Source organism: Alternaria postmessia, assembly GCF_024291825.1.
Source record: "Alternaria postmessia strain BMP 2775 chromosome Unknown scaffold_1, whole genome shotgun sequence".
Lineage (NCBI taxonomy): Eukaryota > Fungi > Ascomycota > Dothideomycetes > Pleosporales > Pleosporaceae > Alternaria > Alternaria postmessia.
This window is the reverse complement of record NW_026260074.1, coordinates 293,024-313,485: the sequence shown is the minus strand read 5'-3', so window position 1 is coordinate 313,485 and position 20,462 is coordinate 293,024. Positions and strand designations below refer to the sequence as shown.

Sequence of the window (20,462 nt, the reverse complement as noted above, 5' to 3'; positions counted from 1 at the left end):
TGCATGCAGAGAGAGAAGGTGTGGAGAGAAGTCTTGTCCAAGGGCCTGAGCAAGTATGCATCCAGCGAGCCATGGTTCTGTCGAGAATGCACTGCGCCATGCCCTTCTGGCTGCTAGAGCTGCAGAGGCTGCAAGTGGGCGCGCGAGGCGTCCGCGGAGCATTCATGGGTTGCACGCTATCTACAGCAGACTAAACTCCCTTTGTTCGCTCCAGTTCGGCTAATACTGTCAGTGCCCAGGTGCAGATGAGCCTGATCGAGTGGGCCTCCCAGCCGTCCCCTCTCATAGCCGCGTGCCCTCAGCTCTCCCCATTCTTCACATATCCATCGCCGACTCTTGCACCCTCATTGCAATTGCGGCTTCCGACGACTGGTGGATCATTGAGTTGCGACCCGTGTAGGAGGATACTTTCGCTCATAGATTACTTTGGATAAGACGTGCCAGCCTCGCCGTCGCCTCTCTTCTGGCCCCCCAGCACCCGTCCCTCTCAGCACCACCAGCCATCGACCGCCGCAGCACAGAAGACAGCTCGTCTCCTCGCGCCCCCATCTTGGAAACTACTATTTCGTCGGACCTGTCGCTTTGCGCATTATTTTGACAGTGCTCTCGCATCTCTGTTGGTAAGTTTTCCCATGCCGTCCTGTCCGTGTTCTTGGGATGCCGACAGTCCGGACACGCGTCAGCCAGCGATGCGGACGTGGCCCTGCGGCATCCACGAGATGCGCTCATGGCAGTCAGTGTCAGAGACATGTGCTGACAAGGCCAGATTGCGTGCATACCGTGGTTGAGAAGAGCGCATTTGCTGTTCAAGCCTACCCAACCCAGAGTACCAATTGTGTGGTTGCCGACGTAAGTGCGCCTTTCTGGTGGGTGGAGCGAGGTAGTCCCTGAGATCGACTCGCCCCAACTCTGCTACCACGCGGCATACTGACTCGCCATAGAGACGCAGCATCCATGATGAACACGATTGCTGTCAGCAACGAGACCAAGTCTCAGTTCATCCGCACCACCAAGGATGGCCGCCAGATCCGCTACAACCTGCAGGTAATCCAGCAGCCCGAGCGCGCGCGTGCCTGTGGTAGCGGCGCAAAGTCGAGTGCCGATCGCCGTCCAGTTGACCCTCCCCCAATTGTCGAGCTCCGCGTCTTCGAGAACGACCAGGAAATCACCTTCGCCTACAATGCCAACTTCTTCCTCCACGCCAGCTTGGAGAACGCGCGCCCCATCGCAGCCGGACGCAGCCAGTCTTCGGCGGGCCCCAGCTTCCCCGTCCTCACCGGTACCCCAGTTGCGGGCATGGCCTACCTCGAGCGCCCCACACCTGCCGGCTACTTCATCTTCCCCGACCTGTCGGTTCGCCACGAGGGCAAGTACCGCTTGAGCTTTGCACTGTTCGAGAATCTGGCAGAGGTCAAGGACCTGGATCCCGGCGACCCAGACGTCATCTACGATGGCAACCACTTTGTCACTCACCGTGCTGAGGTCAAGTCGGCACCCTTCACCGTCTTCTCCGCTAAGAAGTTTCCTGGTCTCTCCGAGAGCACTGCTTTGAGCCGCCAGGTCGCCGAGCAGGGCTGTCGCGTCCGCATCCGTCGCGACGTGAGGATGAGGCGCCGTGAGAACAAGTCGTCAAAGGAATGGGACGAGTACGATGAGGAGGGCGGTGGCTACGATCGCGCTCGAGGAACAGCGACCCCCGACAACTACCATCCACCATCCAACGCCCCTCTCGATAACCGTCCTCGCTCCGTCTCCAATGCTAGCAACCACTCACTGGTACCGCCACGCCGTCCGAGCATGGAAGAGATGGCACATGGCTACCCGGCTAGCAATAGCTACCAGCAACAGATGCCTCCACCGCAGAACCCTACCTACACACAGATGCCGTCATACGCGTCAAGCCAACAGCACCAATACTCGCAACAGTACTCAGCTCCACAAACAGCGCCTATGATGCAGTCTCCTCAACACTCCACTGCATACTCACAACATGCGCAACATCCACAGCACCCGCAACACAGCAGCTACTCGAGCCAGCACCAGCCTCAGCCACCAATGCCTGTGAGCCAACAGTATGGATACCCCAACTACCAGCAGCCGGCGCACTATGAGCAGGTGCCTCCCGCCCGTCAGGAACAGGTGCCTCCCGAGTATGCTCACCCCGTCGAGTACCGCCGTCCGTCTGTGACCCAGCCGTCCACCCAACAATACTCGGCACCTAGCCACTCGATGCAATCGTACGGCTCCATGGATCAGTACAATCGGCCGCAGCAAATGAGCCAGCCTTTGCAGCCTCTGCAACCCCTGCACACTTCTCCACAGGCGTACGCTTCATCTACCCCTAGTGCCGTGCATACGCCTAGTCACCAGGCGCTGCCATCATTGCGACCCATTGTCGCCGACAAACTGGAGCCTGTGTCGCCTTCTTACCAATCGCCTCCCGGTACTCTCTCAGCCACCATGTCTGTCAACTCTGACGGTTCTGCCCAGAACTACGCTCTGCCCAAGTTCAACCCACAGGCACAGGGTCTTCCGCCCATGTCGGCCGGGTCCAGCAACAAACGTTCTTTCTCGAGCACCTTCGATTCTCGTCACCTGAATGAACGCATGGTTGCAGGAAGCAGGCCTCAACCGACCGGTGCCGGCTACACCTACGATACTGCCGACTCTCCGGACATGGAGGAGCCAATGGACCGAGCGGCCATGAGCTATCGGCGTGCGGACGGAACGCAACGTCAACGTCATGTACCTGCAGTCGGTCACTGAAGTTGTTCACTGCTGACGGCCGTGTTGCCGTAGTAGGAATGGTCTTCAGCCTGTACGTTGCATAGGGATCTGTTGGTGGAGTACGGCGTTATGTGTGCTGTTACGGATCTAATGTGCTCTGATCATCTATACCCCCTTGAGTACGACGAATGCGCGATCTGGTCACGGCAAGCTTTCCATCGTACACCTGTATTTTGTCTTTCAATGCTTTATTGCCCATACGTCAGCTGGTGAGCTGCACACTACCTTTCCTTTTATTTTCCTGTTACACAAAAACATCACTTTACTACCCATACCCCTAGCGAGCCATCACTTGCTCTATTTCCTTCTCTCTATTATTCCTACCGTGTATTTTGCTTGGAAGTCCTGAACAGAACATACAGCTCAACAAAATGAGAGCCTTGTCCTTTCCTTGCATGTGTTGATGAACTCGTGATTCTATTTCCCACAGGCTCCAAGTTGCGAACCTGGATAATGGGATAAGAAAGTACATACGTGGCTATGCGACATGGGAGGTTGCTTGTAGTTTGGATACATTCCGTAGGCTAAATCTATGGCACGCTGTGCGTTGTCAACCCCTAGTTATGATGCCTTTGTGTTAGCCATGTGTGGATCTCATCAGCCTTGCGTCCGTCCGGAACCGGCCCATCTCCAGAGTACCCCTCCAACCTACCCCGCGTCCCAAAACAGATAAACACGATCACGCAATTTCTGGGTGTCCTACCAGGACGTGCGCTATGCAATCGAGACATACAGTATGGCCGTCTCTTACACATAATGGGTTAACGGATACACAAAGGGTTTTCAAGTTATACCCAAAAGGGCATCGGAATACCTGTCACTAGCCAATGATAACATGGTACGAGTGTGACTGTGGCTGTCAGCACAGTTCCGAAGTAGGAAGCTACTACGATGCTCTGGATACCAATGTAATCCACACCCGCGTGGGAGTGGATGACGTGACGGACGCGACTTTTGGCACAATTAATCGTCTAGTCCTCCCCTCTTTCCAAATTCCGTCTCTCGATCACCTCTAACAGCACCGTGAACGCCTGAAGCTCCTTCGCTCAACACATTACGACAATATACAATCTGAAGACCAGGACTCAAAATGTCCGAGAAATTGTCCAAGAATTTTGAGACGCTTCAATTGCACGCTGGTAAGCATTTTCCAGTCTCTCTCTTTCCATAGCTGCTAACATTGATGAAACAGGCCATGAACCAGACCCAGCGACGAACTCTCGTGCTGTACCTATTTACGCGACCACAGTACGTTGTGAACCGACAAAGACTCCCCTTGAACAAGTCTCGGACTAACATCAGTAGTCATACACCTTCAATGATAGCGCGCATGCCGCGAATCTCTTTGGCCTCAAGGAATTTGGCAACATATACAGTCGTATAGGGAACCCCACCGTCGGTGTACTCGAGGCGCGTATCGCTGCGCTTGAGGGTGGTGTGGCAGCACTGGCAACAGCATCCGGTCAAGCTGCTCAGTTCATTGCCATAGCCGCTCTGGCGCATGCTGGAGACAACATCATAGCGACTTCGAACTTGTATGGAGGCACGTACAACCAGCTCAAGGTCTTCTTCCCACGTTTGGGGGTGCAGACTAAGTTCATCAATGGTGACAAACCAGATGACTTCAAGGCTGCTATCGATGAGAAGACGAAGGCGATATATGTAAGTTTACGCGAAGAACTCTCTGAACAATGGCTAACCCATGCAAGCTTGAAAGCATTGGCAACCCAAGATACAATGTTCCCGATTTTGAGAAGATTGTAGCAATTGCGCACGAGGCTGGTATTCCTGTCATTGTCGACAACACATTTGGCGCCGGGGGATACTTCTGCAGGCCTATTGACCATGGTGCTGACATTGTTGTGCACTCTGCAACGAAATGGATTGGAGGTATGTGTTTGCGACTCTCTGGTAGGCACAAGCTAAAATACACAGGTCACGGAACTACGATTGGTGGTGTGATAGTCGATAGCGGGAAGTTCGACTGGGGTAAGCACGGCAAGCGCTTCCCGCAAATGGTCGAGCCATCAGACGGTTACCATGGACTGAAGTTCTGGGAGACATTTGGAGCCATTACATTCATCATCCGAGCACGTGTCGAAATCCAGCGAGACCTGGGCGCAGCGCTCAATCCATTCGCCGCCCAACAGCTGCTCCTTGGTGTGGAGACGCTCTCCTTACGAGCAGAGAGACACGCATACAATGCACTAAAGTTGGCGAAGTGGCTTGAGAGCAACAAAAACGTAAGCTGGGTATCTTATCCTGGTCTCGAGAGTCATCCGTCACACGAGCTAGCGAAAAAGTACTTACCGCGTGGTTTCGGAGGCGTACTATCCTTTGGTGTTACAGGAGGCGGTGAAGCAGGTAGCCAGGTTGTAGACAACTTCAAGCTCATCTCCAACGTAGCGAATGTTGGCGATTCAAAGACGCTGGCTATCCATCCCTGGACAACAACACACGAGCAACTGAGCGACGAAGAGAAGATCAACTCTGGTGTAACCGAGGTAGGCAAATCGTCACTTGACTTCACAATTATGACTTGCTGACAGGGTACAGGATCTCATCCGTATTTCAGTCGGCACAGAACACATCGACGACATCATCGCAGACTTTGAACAATCGTTCTCGAAGTCGGCAACGAAGCCTCAGGAGAAGGGTCAGCCGGAGAATGCGGATAAAACTGGCAGTGCTGAGCCCTCTGCTTCATTGTCTGGTTCCACCTAGGAGTGTCTAGTGATTCCTAGACTGTGAGGCGTTGGATACGGCAGAGGTGAAGGCTATGTTGTGAATGCCCGGGAGAGCAGTCGGACTTGCGGACTTTTTCCTTATACTAATTGTAATCTGTTCCTTGAATCGTCTCTCCCATATCTCGTACGAGGTCGCATGCTCGTTCTTTAGTTTGGTGCGTGATGGTCAAAGCCGCCGAAAACGCAACAATGCAAGCCGAGGCATCTTCCCCGCCAATCAGAATAGGGCCGCTCCATCGCGGAACAAGGGTTGTGTCCGCGTGGTTTCCTGGGGAAGATCTCACACTGGGGCGGCATGTGAAAGCGCGATCTTGCACATGCGCATTTGCACGTCAATACCCTCTCGTCGAATGAATGTATTCACTCAACGCCAGCGCAACTTGCTCAGTGCTAACCAAGGGTGAGTGCCCCGTAGCGTTCCCCGCGAACACATGCAAGGGAGGCGCTGATGCGCAAGTCTGGAGAAAAGCGGGCGCCGAGACACGGGGGCTCAGCTACATTTGGCGCACATGACCGGCAACACGTTGGCTCTCGGTGCTGAGAGCGCAGCATGAGCCTTGGCCCAGTTTTCATCTTCGTTTCAATTGGACAGGCGCGTCATGACGACTTTGCCGAGGCACGTTTTGCGCCATGGGAAATTGTGGGCTCTGGCTTAGTTCGTAGCATCAACCCTTGCTTTCGAATCGCTGTCCTGTCTCATCTTCTCTATTCTGTTTGACCGACTACAGTTGTCTAGACTTGTTGCATCTTTTTCCGTTCATAATTGTCAGTTGAAGAGAAGAGGAGAGATACTAGTGGCTAGGGCTATAGGTATGTGAGGTCACCTGCGTAATGGAAGCTGGAAGCTGGAAGCTCAGGCGTGCCATGCGCCAACTTCCATCATCGACTGTCGTTTACCAAGAGCTTCGCTGATGTATACTATAAAGTAGAAAGCTCTCACTATCTCGTCGGCATTTTCTCCACACGCGACACGAACTCGTATCTTTCGACCGTTCCGGACGAAGCGACCACTCGAAGCCTATCAAATCGAACCTGTATATATAAAGGCGAGCAAATATGTTCAGATCTACAGATGCTCAGATCGATCGCGCGACCGAGCTCCATGAGCCTCCGGCCAAGGGACAGCCTTACAGTGTAGCGTTGCCGGGCTCGGAGGCAGAGGGAAGGAGTGCTATCTACAGGCACTGGAGATTCACAGACAAGCCTCTGCTGGACCACCTGGTTCCCGAGATCAGAACACCACATGAAGCGTTTGAGAACTCGGTTGCGAAATGGCCCAAGAACAGATGCCTGGGACACCGCCCATATGATACCGCTACCAAGACCTTCGGCCCTTACGTTTGGGAAGACTACGAGACAATCGCCAAGCGGAGAACCAACTTCGGCGCTGGTCTTGTACATCTACATAAACAAGCTGGCGTTGCTGCACACAAGTACGGTATTGGACTGTGGTGTCAGAACAGGCCGGAATGGCAAATCACTGATCTGGCGTGCATGTCCCAGGGCCTCTACACGGTCTCCATCTACGACACTCTAGGCCCGGACACGACCGAATACATTATCAACCACTCCGAGTTGAACTGTGTGGTTGCTGGAATGAACCATGTTACGGCACTGTTGAAGCTGAAGCCTCGACTACCCTCGCTCAAGATTATCGTGGTTCTCGACCCACTTTCAGCTGGCGAGCTCCCTGGCGAGTCCAAGGGCGACCTCCTGAATTCGCTTGCTAGTGAGCAAGGTGTTGCCATCCACTACATCCGCGATGTTGAGGCTTTGGGTGAGAGGCAACCGATTCCGATGAACCCGCCTACACCCGAAGACATTGTTACCATCAACTACACATCTGGCACAACAGGCAACCCCAAGGGTGTCGTCTTGTCCCACCGAAACGCGCATGCCGGAACATGCACTTCCATGGTCATCATGGGTAGCGGACCTAGCGAGATTATCTGCTCTTTCTTGCCCTTGGCGCACATCTATCAGCGGTTGGGAGAACACAGTGGGCTGGCAACTGGCGCTGCTATTGGTTACTTCCACGGAAACATTGCAGAGCTCGTAGACGACTTGCAGATGCTACGACCAACCATCTTTTCGGGTGTACCAAGGCTGTACAACCGCTTCGGAGCCAAGATCAAGGAAGCGACTGTCCAGGCAACTGGCATTAAGGGAGCACTATCCCGACACGTGGTATCGACCAAGCTGGCGGCCGTCAACGACAAGCAAAACCCAACCAACAAGCACATGCTCTACGACCGCATTTGGGCTAAGAAGGTTTCTGCCGGTCTCGGACTGGATCGTTGCAAGGTCTTGGTCAGTGGCTCTGCACCCATTGATCCTAGTCTGCATCAATTCCTCCGTGTTGTGTTTGGAAGCAACTTCACACAGGGATATGGACTGACTGAGACGTATGCCGTTGCGCTTGTCCAGCATGAGGGTGACTTCTCGGCTGGCAACTGTGGTGGCGTTGGGCCCAACACAGAGTGTGCTCTGCTCGACGTGCCTGATATGGAGTACATGTCTACTGACAAGCCGCATCCCCGTGGTGAACTCCTGATCCGCTCTGCGTCGCAGTTCAAAGAGTACTTCCGTAATGAGGAGGAGACGGCCAAGGCTATTGACGCCGACGGTTGGTTCCATACTGGCGATATCTGCTCTGTTGACGAACTCGGCCGCTTCAAGATCATCGACCGCAGGAAGAACGTCCTTAAGCTCGCACAGGGAGAGTACATCTCACCCGAGCGGATTGAGAACGTGTACCTTGCCAACTGCAGCTACCTCGCGTCTGGCTATGTGCACGGCGATTCGCACCAGTCGTTCCTTGTGGCTCTCTTTGGTGTTGCGCCAGACATCTTCCCGCAATTCGCGTCCAAGGTGCTGGGCGAGAAAATTCCGGAAGGTGACATTGAGAAGCTGAAGGAGGCGTGCAAGAACAAGAAGGTCGAGCAGGCAGTCCTTAAGGAGCTAGACAAGGTGGGACGAAAGAACAAGTTCAACAGCTATGAGCGTGTCAAGGCTGTAAGGTTGTTTGTCGACCCATGGACCATTGACAACCAACTTTTGACCCCAACGTAAGTTCTCTACTTCACGGTGCAAGATGGATGACGGACTAACAAAGAAAACAGATTGAAGTTGAAGCGCCCGCAGACGGTCAAGGCCTTCAGGCAGCATCTAGATGACTGTTATGAGGAGGCGCTGGCAGAAGAGTCGAAGCCCAAGGCGAAGTTGTAGAGGAAGCATTTGCAAGTTTGGCGTGTGGTGGCCGCAAGAGGATACCTAGATAGATTGCATGGTTGCTTTCCTAACGCGTGGATGCTCAGGCAACCCGTGCAAGTGTTGTACCACGGAACTGCATATAGAAGACTCGACCGAGTGTACAGTAGCGTTGATAATACAAACAGAACATGTTCATCAAGAAGATTGCGAAACGTGGCCGGCTCAACTGCTGGCAAGAAGATTTTGCAATTTGCAAGCGGTGAAGGACAGCGGACAACGTGTCACGGGCCGTGGCGGGCTACAGCGAGCAATCAGTGGGCGCCAAGTCGTGCATGACAGGGTCCTCCTCACCTCGGATACGATACCTTGTAATTGTTTATGTCCGACCAAAGCTGCAACCACCCAGCGCAACTTCTCGACCAACAAGTCCAAACAAAATATCGCAACCCTTCCCACATTCCACCCTCGAACCTGCTCCACCTCCTCTTGTCCCAATCACAAAACTGCATCTTGGCGCCGCGAGCACGATAAACGGATGCCCGTCACGCGCGCAGCAGCTCAGGCCATGAGCGACGACGTCGACGAGTCGACACAGCCGCGCGCATCGCGCTTCAAGGAGCACACCAACACGAATGGCAGCATACGACCGCCGCCCGACGAGCTATGGAAGGACATTGGCATTGAGGAGCTGATTGAGCAGTTCAATGAGGAGAACTCGAAGCCGCCGACTTCGCGAAAGAGCTCTGCGAATCGTGTGCCTCGCCTGGTCAAGTCTTCTTCACGGGCAGCTTCCGGGAGCGCGACGCCTTCAGATTCTGGCGTCGTGACAACCATACATGGATCGGCATCGACGCCGTCCGAGGGGACATACGCCCGCCTCCAGCGCGCATTCGCGTCCATGTTCGGCAGCGTCCTGGGCAAGCGCAAGGCCGGGGCCACAGATGCAGAGCGCGAGAGGGACCAGTACCAGCAGATACTAGAGGAGCGCAAGAAGGCCGCCGAGATTGCGTACCACGAGGCCAAAGACCTCGGTCTTCTCCCTACGCCAAAGGTCTACGTGCGACCCGCCATGAAGTCGCGGCAGGTTGGCACCCCATCTCAGCCTGTCGCGGCCGAGAAGATGCAGCTGGGCTTGACCGCAGCCATGGCCGAGGCAGCCACACCTATCCGAGCTCCACGAACACCAACTCTCCGTCACACCCCGAGCAAGAAGGATCTGTACAAGCAGAAGAAGCTCACCAAGCGCGTCTCGGACCTCGAATACAAGCTCGCCTCCGCCCGCAAGGAGCTCCAGACGGTCCTCTACAGCGACGTACCACCTGTCCCACGCATCCCCGACTTCGCACCACCTACACCCGACGTCACGCAAAGCGAAAACGACGGCAGATCGCCAAGTGCCACCCCAGTCACTGAACCTCCTCAGAGCATCGGCAAGATTGTAAAGAAGCGCAAGGCCATCGTCAACGACTCGGACGGCGAATACAAACCCATATACACCGATTCCGAGGGCGACCTCGATCTTCTCTCCGCCCACTCCGCCTCCGAAGCCGAGATGCCTGAGCGCAGCATAAAACGCCCCAAGAGCGTCAAGAGCCCTGCAGGCAAGAGTCCCAGGAGAACCAGTTCGAGGTTGGTGAAGAGGTTCTCGAGAAACAACTTGAGGAGTGAGGAGCCTGTCAGGGTTGTGCCCGACGGTATGGATGTACCTGATGTGCCTATCATACCTCACGATATGGAGAGCAAGGGAAAGAAAGTCAAGGTCAAGATCAGTGATGATGGATTTGGAGGGTTGGGCCACGAGATCTTCTGACTCGGACACCGATGATTGGAGTCCCAGTTTCTGGTTCTGCATACCAAGAGCATGTTGGCGAAAGCTTGTCTAAGGCGACAGTGGACGTCGGCTACTCTAACTTGGAATATCTTGCATAGCACCTGGCGTGCACGGGAAGGCGTTGCCGGAGCTCTTGTTCCCCCTTTCTCAACTAGTTTCTCTTCTCTTTCCCTTTTGTCAACTCCGTTTGCATCTCCCTCTTCCTTACACTGTGTGTGGGCCCGGGTACTATCTTTCTTCTATCTCTGTTCGCTACAAAACTTGGAGCTTCTTTACATGTCTGGGCATTCGTATAGTCATTCTATTCACGAAAGCGACGATATCACGACCATAATAGCGAATACAAATAATACTTGTTTTTGTACATACTCCTAGTCGCGAGGTAGGAACATAGTTGGGTATTGTACAGGTTTAAGAGCGCTCACTTTTGAAACTAGAACCGATAGCTTGCGATACTGTTCTAGGAGAGTTGTTGGTCGAAATGTCTCAATGCTTCATATGATCAAGCTGCTATACTCCATTGTTACCATCTGAGACACGGCCAGACATGCCCAAGTTGCAAGGCTGTTCTCTATAATCCGATGGGTGGTCATTTGGATGAGCGTGATAGTGGAAGGTACGAATGTGATGATACCTAGGTAGTGAAAGAAGTGGTGTTGAAGACGAAGGCATGCGGGAGCGGCAGGGAACTAGACCGGAGGATGGAGGTCGTGCACGTTGTAGCAGAGGAGCCTCTCTATCTCTCTCTGGCTCTCCTTCGTTGTCTTCCTCAGACTCGTCTAACACCCCACCACCTCGCTCTCACAATTTATGGTCCCGCCGCCACCGCCACCGCTCACCCTCCTTATTTTCCTCGTCGTCATATACCCTCTCAGCCTCCTCTGCCAGAACCCCCGCCATCGATACTTTCGTACCCGACCTCTGGGCTAGAACCTGGAATCTCGTGGCTGAGAGCATGTCACTAACGCCGGTTGATGCGCCACGTTCACGTAATATCACTTGTGCACAACTCATCATGCTGATACATGATGCGAATCCCCTTGAAGATGAGTTTGAGAACGCGATGGTCGACCATCTTGTTATCGGCGCGAGGAAGGTGGTGATGAAACATCGGCGGAATGCGCAGTATGATGATCGGGCAGAGTTGAGAAATGAGCGGGAAGATGTAAGGTTAGCAGTTAGGTATAGTGTATGAGGGGCTTTCAAACTGTTTTCTTTTGCTGGCCAGAACGACGAGGTGCATAGAACGTAGGCCTAGACCATCTTCCTTTCTTCTTCATGATACTATCGAGACTGCATTGGTATGTTGAACTAGAAGTGGAGATTCCGTCCATATCAAGCAAGCTATTCGGAGCCACTGCCGTACTCATGTAGAAGCGGACAGACCCGTCCGGAAAAGGACACCTCGGATGACGGAGTTTGAACATTCAAACCATCTGTTCTTTGAATTCATACACTTGAATGCTTCCAAATAACCTTGCATTGACGGATGATCACCCCCGCACGTACGGCAGCTGTTCCCATTCTGTCACGGTCGTGCGGGTTAACCGGGTGTGGCAGGTCCATCGGCCAATTGTCAGACAAGGATATAGTTCCGCTACAACTCCACCCCTGCGCCGCGGATCGCCCCACGTCATCGATAGGCCAGCCTAGATACGACAATGGGTATTGTTTGCGCAATATATATAGTTGGTCAGATCATGTCTCTCGCATGCTGTTATAGCCCTGCAACTTCCTCCCAGTAGGATTCTTATGTACGAACACAAGTCTGACAATATGGCGGACGAAAAGAAAGAGCAGGCTAAGCGCGTTGCGGCTGAAAACGGCGTGTGAGTATTCTCGTAATGATTTCCAATGATGGAACAATTGCTGATAAGTTGTAGTGTCAACCCTTCAGGTGCGATGATCGCTGCTTTTGCACCAATGTACCTCGCTGCCATACCTGTTACGTGCGTCTGAGTTCCTGAGCCTCATCTCAAGAGCGCAACCACCCAAGTCGAGCTAGAAACTAATCGTTGTCGCGAAGTTCATACCTCACAAAACCAAACAGCGTGATGCAGTCCTTGGTGCACGCTCTCATCAAGTTAATTCCTGGAGTTACTGTACGCCTCCCCCTTTTCCCACTTCAGCTTCTCTCTTCATCTTGTACTGATAATTCTCCTTAGACAACAGCAATAACATCCGGTCGCGCTATTCCCGCACTCTCAGCCATTTACCTATTCTGGACTTTCGGCGCCTCGGGTGCTCTCTCTGCGGCAGGGCAAGCCATGGGACGAGAAGAGGGCCTGGACATTGAGCACTCGAGAAAACATATTCACAAGCTGGATGGGTTGCCGTTGAGGTTGAGAAGTGCGCATTATGCACTCATGGAAAACTTCCCAGGTAAGCTGATGGTTGAAGAAGGCTGTCAAATCCGCCAGTGAAGAGAGTCGCTAACGAAGATTTGATTGTAGCTTTTGCACTCGCTGCTGCTCTTGCACAGGTTCTCGCGCCTCAAGACGCGCAGGTAGTGAATCTGCTGGGATATCACGTTATTGCCAAATTGCTTGTGCATTACCCGTCTTATCTGAGCAATGTAGCTTTACCAAGGACTGCTGCACATGTCACTGCAACGGCGGCACTGATTAACATTTGCTGGAGACTGGCTGCCGGTAACTAGAACGGCATCAGGTACACCGTGACTTTATAGTGCTGGTGTAATACTGAAGACGTCAATCCAAATCCTGCACAGGTCAGTTTTAGAGGAGGTTTCCAGGTACTTGTTACCGAGCAGGAGAGATGCTACGCAGATCGAAGCGAGAACGCAATGTACACATGTCTTGTCCGTCCATCAATATCCCACTATTTACACCCGACCAAGATGTCGCTACTACCATGCAAGACTGCAATGCTGACGCCGTTTTGTCTATGCTAGAAAGCGCTTATTTGCACCATTACCCTCATACTTGAACTCGCTTTCGTAGTAGTCCTGCTCCACGGTATCACCTTCGCCAATGTCTTGCGCGTTCAAATTGTGGCACCACATCTATAAGTGGACCGTTATCTTGCTGGTTTCCCTGTATTAGGGGGAAAAGCGCGCTCTAGGCCACTGTACTCGCCTTACGTGGCAGTCACATGCAGGGAAAGTCGAATCTTGAAGATTCACTGCTGCATCTTGGCAGTTGCTTCGCTTTTGATCACGCACTTTGAGCTTGGCCCGAGTGGTAATCATAGTATATAAGGATAGGTATGCATACGCGCGCCCAAACATGTATCCATATACCTCCGCACAGTTGCAACCGCCACTCGCAGAACCCGTTAGTTCTACGATTTCTTACCTTCTTACTACGTATAAATATCACTACCCACTGTAACTATGAGCTTTCTGAAATTCCTCTTCGTCACTGTCCTCGCTCTTGCCACGGCGATCGCAGCTCCTAGCCCGCACATCGGCATGGTAAACAACGACGATGTCCGTGATGTCGGCGCGGTTTACTCTCAGCCGGGGTACGCTTCGAAGCCCGAGTTTCTCCTCATGGACAAGAAGATCCCTAAGTGCAATCCGCTGTACGCAACGCTGCCAATTCTCTCATGATAGTCACTGACGCGTCATAGTGACGATAACAATATCTGGTCTATCATGATATGCGTCGAATCCATCGAGTGCGACTTCTGGAAAGTGCGTCATATCCATGGGAGTATACTCCAGTAAGTAGGCTGACAAGTGACAGGACACTGGCTGCGGATCGACATCAGGTGAGCAAGCCGTCTTCACGGTCGGCTGCGGCGATGTCCATGATGTCCCTCCTGCTCTAGCTAGCAAATACGGTTCCTACACCTGCCATTCTGTTGATCCAAACGCTCCCGGATTTCACGGCGCTGTTAAGCTCGAGACTACCCCTCACGACCCCAACAACGACCTTTCAGGTCAGGTATGAACTCACGTTCTTCTTAGATACATGTATGTTCTATTGATTCTCTGAAAAAAAGTATCTTTATCTTGGCTAAAAGTTCAACATTGATGCCACGGAACTATGAGCCTGACTTGTTCAGTTCCGTCGGGGTTGCAAGACTGGTCGGACAACATGCGATGGGCTTATCTCTGGAAACATCTCTGAAGGCCTATGTGATAACCATATGTAAGACTGGAGCTAGGCGCAGTATTGGTGTAGACTTGAGAGCGTGTACGATCGGATCTATGAATTAATGTCTAATACAAGAACACATCTTATCCACTCCTATGCTAGACACTTGGAATCCAGAACTTGCAGTCACCTCACAAGCTCCGGCGTTAGGGTTGCAACGTACTGATCTGAAACAGCTGCAATGTGATATTACAATACAGACATCCGTGCTACTGCCGCGTTTCAAGTTGATCGACTGCAGGGTATAATCAGTATCTGCCGCCAATCAAAAGTAACGCATCACGAGACATGGAGCTAGTTGACGCAACATATCCATGTAGCAGATAAGGATACCTACGAATTGGACTTGAAAGCTTAACACTTCCGCTGATAAAGTCCGCCATTGATCGCATAGTCTTGACTCCGCTACGCCTTCGACTTCTTGCCCAACAATGTTATCTGTGAGCCCTCACTAATGTGTACCCTTGGACCCGGTATATCGCTCGCCTTTTCCCTTTTAGGCAGACCATCAAGTTTCTTCCACATGAGCTGTAGTTGGATGTGCCCTGGCGTGATGCCCAGTTGCTGTGACCCCCAGCGAAACTGCCATAGTGAAAGGGATTCATTGGCGGTAGGGATGCGCTTGGCGTCGTAGAAGCATGCTATATCGCCGAAGCAGAGGAAAACGTATGGAAATCCTGTCTATATACGTATCAGCGAAGTTTTTCAATGCGGCGAACTGGAATTGACACGTACTATTGTGTATAGCTCATCATAGATGTCAACGTTGCGCTCTCCACAGTTCCACGCGAAATCACCTTTCCCGTAGTGACTATCGACATTCTCTTCCTGGCTATCGTCTTGGAACGTGCAGTTTCCATTTTGAGTGCTGAGTGTATAAGGATAGTCATCTAGACGCTTGAACACACCGCATTCCTTAGCACTGCCGCTGTCGTAGACAAATTTCCCGTGTGCATCTAGACACCCCACACTAGACTCTGGGGTTGCCGTCTGCCAGTTGTCAGAGGCTAGGACGTAAATGTGGCCAATACCAGTGAAATCTGTTTGCTGAATGCCAGCATACGTAGGGAGAGCGAAGGAGGCGACAAAAAGAAGAAGCGTAGTCGGTATGTTGGCAAACATGATACGAAGGGGTTGACTCAGGTTCCGAGAGAAGAGAGACGAAATGTAAGCTTTCTGTCGGTAGTATCGTAGCGAAATGAAATCTACTCTAGAGAGAGGAAGTACCCAGACTTTTTATATTGATCGGCCGTCGCACAGCTCATACGCAGCAAGCCGCGCTTTCCAACAATGAATTAACCCTGCAAAATCACCACGCCGCCTCACTACGATCAGAAACTGATATCGTAGGTGGAGAGGAGGCATGCCCTTGCGAAGGTTATCCCAAGTATGCTGCACGATAGATTAATCTCCTCAGAAAACCAATTTCGGATCCCCTCCTCGTGATGACGGGTACAGTCTCGCTTCCCAAGTTGAGGAACACGAACCCCAAATACCTCGGTGGTGTCAAATGAACAGGAAGACGCTACTCGATCAGCACACGGCGTGACCTTGTACTTAATATCAAACGTTGGGCCTTAAAAGCACGAGAGTTTGTGCGTATGCAGCATTGTGCTAAGAGCCGAGGCGTGGTGCAAGTGTGCACAGGTCTACCAGGGCGGATGCGCCATGTGCCAAATCCCTTGAAACATGGCGAATCATCACCCAGTAGAGATATTAAGAACTAAAAGATCAGGCATTGACCGGCCTCGGGGCTTGTTTCGTTTAGCCAGAAGTGCCGCTGTAGATATGTCACACATGTAAGCGAAGAGTGGTGGGGAGAAGAGTACTCAAAGATCAAAGCGGAAGGAGGGTTGAGCACCCATTTAGCCGAGGCGCTAGTCGAGAGTTGGACCTGGTTGTCGCTCACAACATCGACCCGTTGTACTACTACATGAAATCAGAAGACGGAGCCTTTCAGTTTGCTTTGTTTACGAATTTGCAGAACACAGTATCTGCGTGATCTGAGTGTAAGAATGGTCAAAATGTAAACACATACATGAGCGGTGAAGTTAGTACCTAGGTAGGCAAGCAGGACGATAAGATGACATATTTGACGCCATTAAGCTGTATGTCTCTCCTTGACCATTTCTTAGAAGCTTTCGAAGTTCGGTACATATCTCTCCTTACACCACGACACCAAAGTCCGACATGATGAACGAACGCTGGCCGCTCCTGTCGATCTCCCGCGACATACGTGCAAGCTCACGCGCCATCTCCGCTGACCCCAGCTTAGCGCTTTCGGCAGCATTACACATCACCCATGAAGTCCGGAATAGCGCCATATCCCGGAAGACTCAGAGCTATTTCTAGTAAACGGACTTGCAGTCGACCGAGCTGGTCTACACTTCCACCACCCCAACTAGAGAATCTTGGAAGTAGCGCATATAACCCTTTTCGCGCCTAAATTGTTTCCCACGAAGAGATCGTTCTACTTCAGCCCGCCACCATGCAGCCATCGCACGTACAAGTTCTGCCGTTACCTGTTTCCGCCGCCACACGAGCCACGGTATACATGATCGAAAGTACTCTATTGGTGGACTCGGCGTTTACTCAGAACATCACCGGATTGTTGCTGTCTTCATAGTGCGTTGATGCGCCACCATTGCTGCGCCTTCCCCTCAAGCTTAGTAGATATCATGTTCTTTATCAATCTAGTAATACAGACGAGTTCCGTCACGTCACTTCAGAGGCACTTAGACCGGAGGATCCTCTAGGTGGTCTCCATTAGGACAGCGCAGTAGCCAGGCAAATGCATGCACGAGTAACACAATAAGCGTTTGGTGGATTGTATATACATAAACTAGGAGTTGGTTGTCAATTGTTTACGGATATGTTACCATTCAGAGTGAGGAACTATTGCAATATGCTGGGATAGATTCACCGAGGTTGAATACCATGGATATCCGCTAGCTCGTTCATTCGGCAAGTGCTTTCTAGTATGATTTGTATAGCTTCGTGCATACATAGCATTGCTTCCAGTGTTGACGCAGTGTGCGTGAATGTAGATGAAAGAGTTGACTCCGGACCAGTTGTTAGAACCGTTCCACCTTGTAGCTCAGCACCAGCAAGATATCGAAACATGTCAAGCTCTACGCCTCTGGTCGATGTGAAACACACGGACTGGAGGAATTTCTAGAATTCCACAACTGTGTTCTTCAAACGATGACCGGGCCATGCGCGTTCTGGGGCGATGTTTGTAGGACGGTCAAAGATAGACCATAGCTCCGGATATCAGGTGGGCGCCGCACTGGGCTCGGCTTTCTCCAAAGGCTTTGTGTCGAACACACTTCAGACAAAGACCCTGTACTGCGTTGTAGATCTTGTCGAGCTCATATACAAGGTTTCTCTTCGTACAACTAACAGCCCCACAGATACAGAGATTTTGATAGCTTGCACATCGCTTGCTGTCGGCAGGAAAGGCAGCTTCGCCAACGTTTTCAAGCTTAGACTTGATAGCCGGCACCGAGTGATCGTGTGTAGGCCATATGCCGCATTTTTTGAGGCTGTGGAGAAACATGCAGGTGGACCGCTGGGATGCACTGCATCTCTCTTTCCCGGTGACAATCGAACCAAATGCCTTGTTGATTTCCTGCCGATATGCCATTTGACCAAGCAGTATACACTGGTACACAGTCCAGGGTAGAAACTCTTGACCAGCCATAGCTTTAACGATACTGAACGTTGTTGATTGATCGCGTATTAAGCTCTGAGAAACTCTGGAGAACTCTCCGGACAGATCAAGCAGATGTGTAGCAAGAAACAATTTCTCGAAATCTTGAGCTGCAGGCATCTCGAGTAATGCAGCAACCCATATTATAGCCCACGCACGGACTACACCGACACAATCGTACTTGTTACACACGAGCGCAGGTTTGAACAAGTCTATGGCGGTGAGCGTGGTCGGAAGTTGCGACGTCTGCATGTGTCCGATCTTGCAGATCATGGTGATACACTCAGGATCGTCGTCCGAAAGCGGGACTGTACGTGGCGAAGCCGGAGAAAGACTCTGACCCTCGGAGAAGCGACCGTCGAACATGGTGGCAAAGACTGGCGAAGCAAGGCTGAGAACCACGGATGAGACAAGAACATTGCGTACTCCATCTCCGACTCCGACTTTGCCTAGTTGAAGTATGACATCGCCCTTCGTGGCGATAACTTCTGCATTGCCTCCGGCTGGCGACATTGCAATACAATCTGGCTTGATGTTAGGTCACGGCACAGTTGTTTTGACCGGCGGTTACTCACCTTCGTAATTGCGCTTCCTTGAAGTAGCCAGCGTGCTAACTTTTCTCCCTCTGGAGACGGTGATTGAGAAGATTACTAAAGTTGAAGGCTCAATTACGAGAATAAGAGTCGTGATGAAGAGTTCACTATAAAGATCATGACTAGTAGAAGAAGGTTGCAATCTGAGGTATAAACCGAAGCTTATACTTACCCCCGCTCATCCCGACTCACTTTCACCTTCACCTTCATCCAGTGGAATTCTGTATGGAAGTACAGTTTTAATTGCTGTGCATCAAGTGGCATCATCGGATGTGTTCAGAAATCTTTTCGGTCATCAACTTGTACGGTACGTCTATTGGAAAACTTTGGATCTTCGAGTTCAGTAACGCGAGATCAGTACCTAGGTACTTCTTCCGCCTACCTGCCGTCGTGCGAAATACAACTCTAAGACGAGTGTAAGATCCATCGCGCACTCGACGTCACCGTACGTTGCTCGAGGGATTGCGCAACTTTCAGGTGGTGTCGCAAAATCGCAAGTTGTTCCGCCCCCACCTTGCCGCCGTCAAAAGTCCCACCAGGAGTGTCGACGCGGTAGCACCGTGGTGTGTACCTAGGTATCGTACCGTCTCTTGAGCTACGATGGGCTTAGGTGACTGCAAAGATGGCCGTATGACAGATGGCAAAAGTTACTTCAGGCTTTAATTGTTATGAAGGTGACCGAGCAGAGACAAAGGGGAAAGCTGTGCGATAGACACGGTAATGAGAGATCGACTTGACAGCCGGGATATACCTCCTTGAAATGTCAGCCAGAGAGCACACTGACGCCATCGGAACTCCCAGCTACATCGGGAGAAGGGATGCGTAGTCCTGTGTGTCTGGTCTCTGTCGAAATGGTGGGGTCGTTGGAACCTTGAAAGGTGGGACTGCATAGATACCGAAACGCGAACTTCACGCGCGCTCAGCCGGCGAGTTTCGGCCGAGAGATAAGAACAATCTCCAGCCCATCACCGTGTATACCGAGACATATCCCCCTGCGCCGACCGTAGCCCTGCTTTCCAGCGAGTTTCGTCAGTAGCAACGGCGACATCTCGCATCCGCAGACTGCGAGGTTGAACCGCTACTGCTCCGCATCTCTTGCGATGCCGCGGACAAAGTACAAAGCGGCATCTAGATTGCTCGGATGCAAGCCCACTTGACCTTGAATTTGCCATCGCTAGCACTACTCCTGAGATGTGTTGTAGGTGTGTCGTGCGAGCCCACACTTCTGCCTCAATATGCTTTTTCCTATGTGTAGATCGGAAGCTGAGATCTAGCAACAGCCCTATGGATAGGTGTCCACGGGTAGAAGCAATCCTCCACCATCGTGAACATGCCTCAAACAGTCACATTGTCAGCCGTGTAGTTCATATCGATCCTTCCGCAATCCCGAATTGAAGCTATTCGGAGGCTCTCCAGATAGAGCTTTAGCATACGCGCTGTTGGACCCCAGCCCCC

General features: G+C 51.9%; 7 protein-coding genes across 7 annotated transcripts; 6 read left to right on the top strand and 1 right to left on the bottom strand.

Moving 5' to 3' along the window:
- Window positions 1–954: 954 nt before the first annotated feature.
- VEL1 (velum formation- protein) lies at window positions 955–2,766 on the top strand (the record flags this gene model as incomplete). The annotated part of the gene is made up of 1 exon (XM_051726437.1): window positions 955–2,766. The coding sequence occupies one exon, from the start codon at window positions 955–957 to the stop codon at window positions 2,764–2,766; it is 1,812 nt and encodes a 603-aa protein (XP_051593619.1).
- A 1,111-nt stretch (window positions 2,767–3,877) lies between these two features.
- Window positions 3,878–5,511, top strand: J4E82_000113 (uncharacterized protein; the record flags this gene model as incomplete). Its single annotated transcript, XM_051726436.1, has 6 exons — window positions 3,878–3,926; window positions 3,980–4,035; window positions 4,093–4,449; window positions 4,497–4,677; window positions 4,723–5,291; window positions 5,344–5,511. The coding sequence occupies 6 exons, from the start codon at window positions 3,878–3,880 to the stop codon at window positions 5,509–5,511; spliced, it is 1,380 nt and encodes a 459-aa protein (XP_051593618.1).
- A 1,079-nt stretch (window positions 5,512–6,590) lies between these two features.
- On the top strand, window positions 6,591–8,762 carry J4E82_000112 (uncharacterized protein; the record flags this gene model as incomplete). The annotated part of the gene is made up of 2 exons (XM_051726435.1): window positions 6,591–8,602; window positions 8,657–8,762. The coding sequence occupies 2 exons, from the start codon at window positions 6,591–6,593 to the stop codon at window positions 8,760–8,762; spliced, it is 2,118 nt and encodes a 705-aa protein (XP_051593617.1).
- A 520-nt stretch (window positions 8,763–9,282) lies between these two features.
- J4E82_000111 (uncharacterized protein) lies at window positions 9,283–10,557 on the top strand (the record flags this gene model as incomplete). Its single annotated transcript, XM_051726434.1, has 1 exon — window positions 9,283–10,557. One exon carries the CDS (start codon window positions 9,283–9,285, stop codon window positions 10,555–10,557), a length of 1,275 nt encoding a protein of 424 aa, XP_051593616.1.
- A 1,773-nt stretch (window positions 10,558–12,330) lies between these two features.
- Window positions 12,331–13,237, top strand: J4E82_000110 (uncharacterized protein; the record flags this gene model as incomplete). The annotated part of the gene is made up of 5 exons (XM_051726433.1): window positions 12,331–12,407; window positions 12,462–12,527; window positions 12,605–12,680; window positions 12,744–12,960; window positions 13,032–13,237. 5 exons carry the CDS (start codon window positions 12,331–12,333, stop codon window positions 13,235–13,237), a joined length of 642 nt encoding a protein of 213 aa, XP_051593615.1.
- Window positions 13,238–13,933: 696 nt separating this feature from the next.
- Window positions 13,934–14,495, top strand: J4E82_000109 (uncharacterized protein; the record flags this gene model as incomplete). The annotated part of the gene is made up of 3 exons (XM_051726432.1): window positions 13,934–14,124; window positions 14,173–14,236; window positions 14,289–14,495. The coding sequence occupies 3 exons, from the start codon at window positions 13,934–13,936 to the stop codon at window positions 14,493–14,495; spliced, it is 462 nt and encodes a 153-aa protein (XP_051593614.1).
- Window positions 14,496–15,107: 612 nt separating this feature from the next.
- J4E82_000108 (uncharacterized protein) lies at window positions 15,108–15,824 on the bottom strand (the record flags this gene model as incomplete). The annotated part of the gene is made up of 2 exons (XM_051726431.1): window positions 15,108–15,383; window positions 15,438–15,824. The coding sequence occupies 2 exons, from the start codon at window positions 15,822–15,824 to the stop codon at window positions 15,108–15,110; spliced, it is 663 nt and encodes a 220-aa protein (XP_051593613.1).
- Window positions 15,825–20,462: the final 4,638 nt, after the last annotated feature.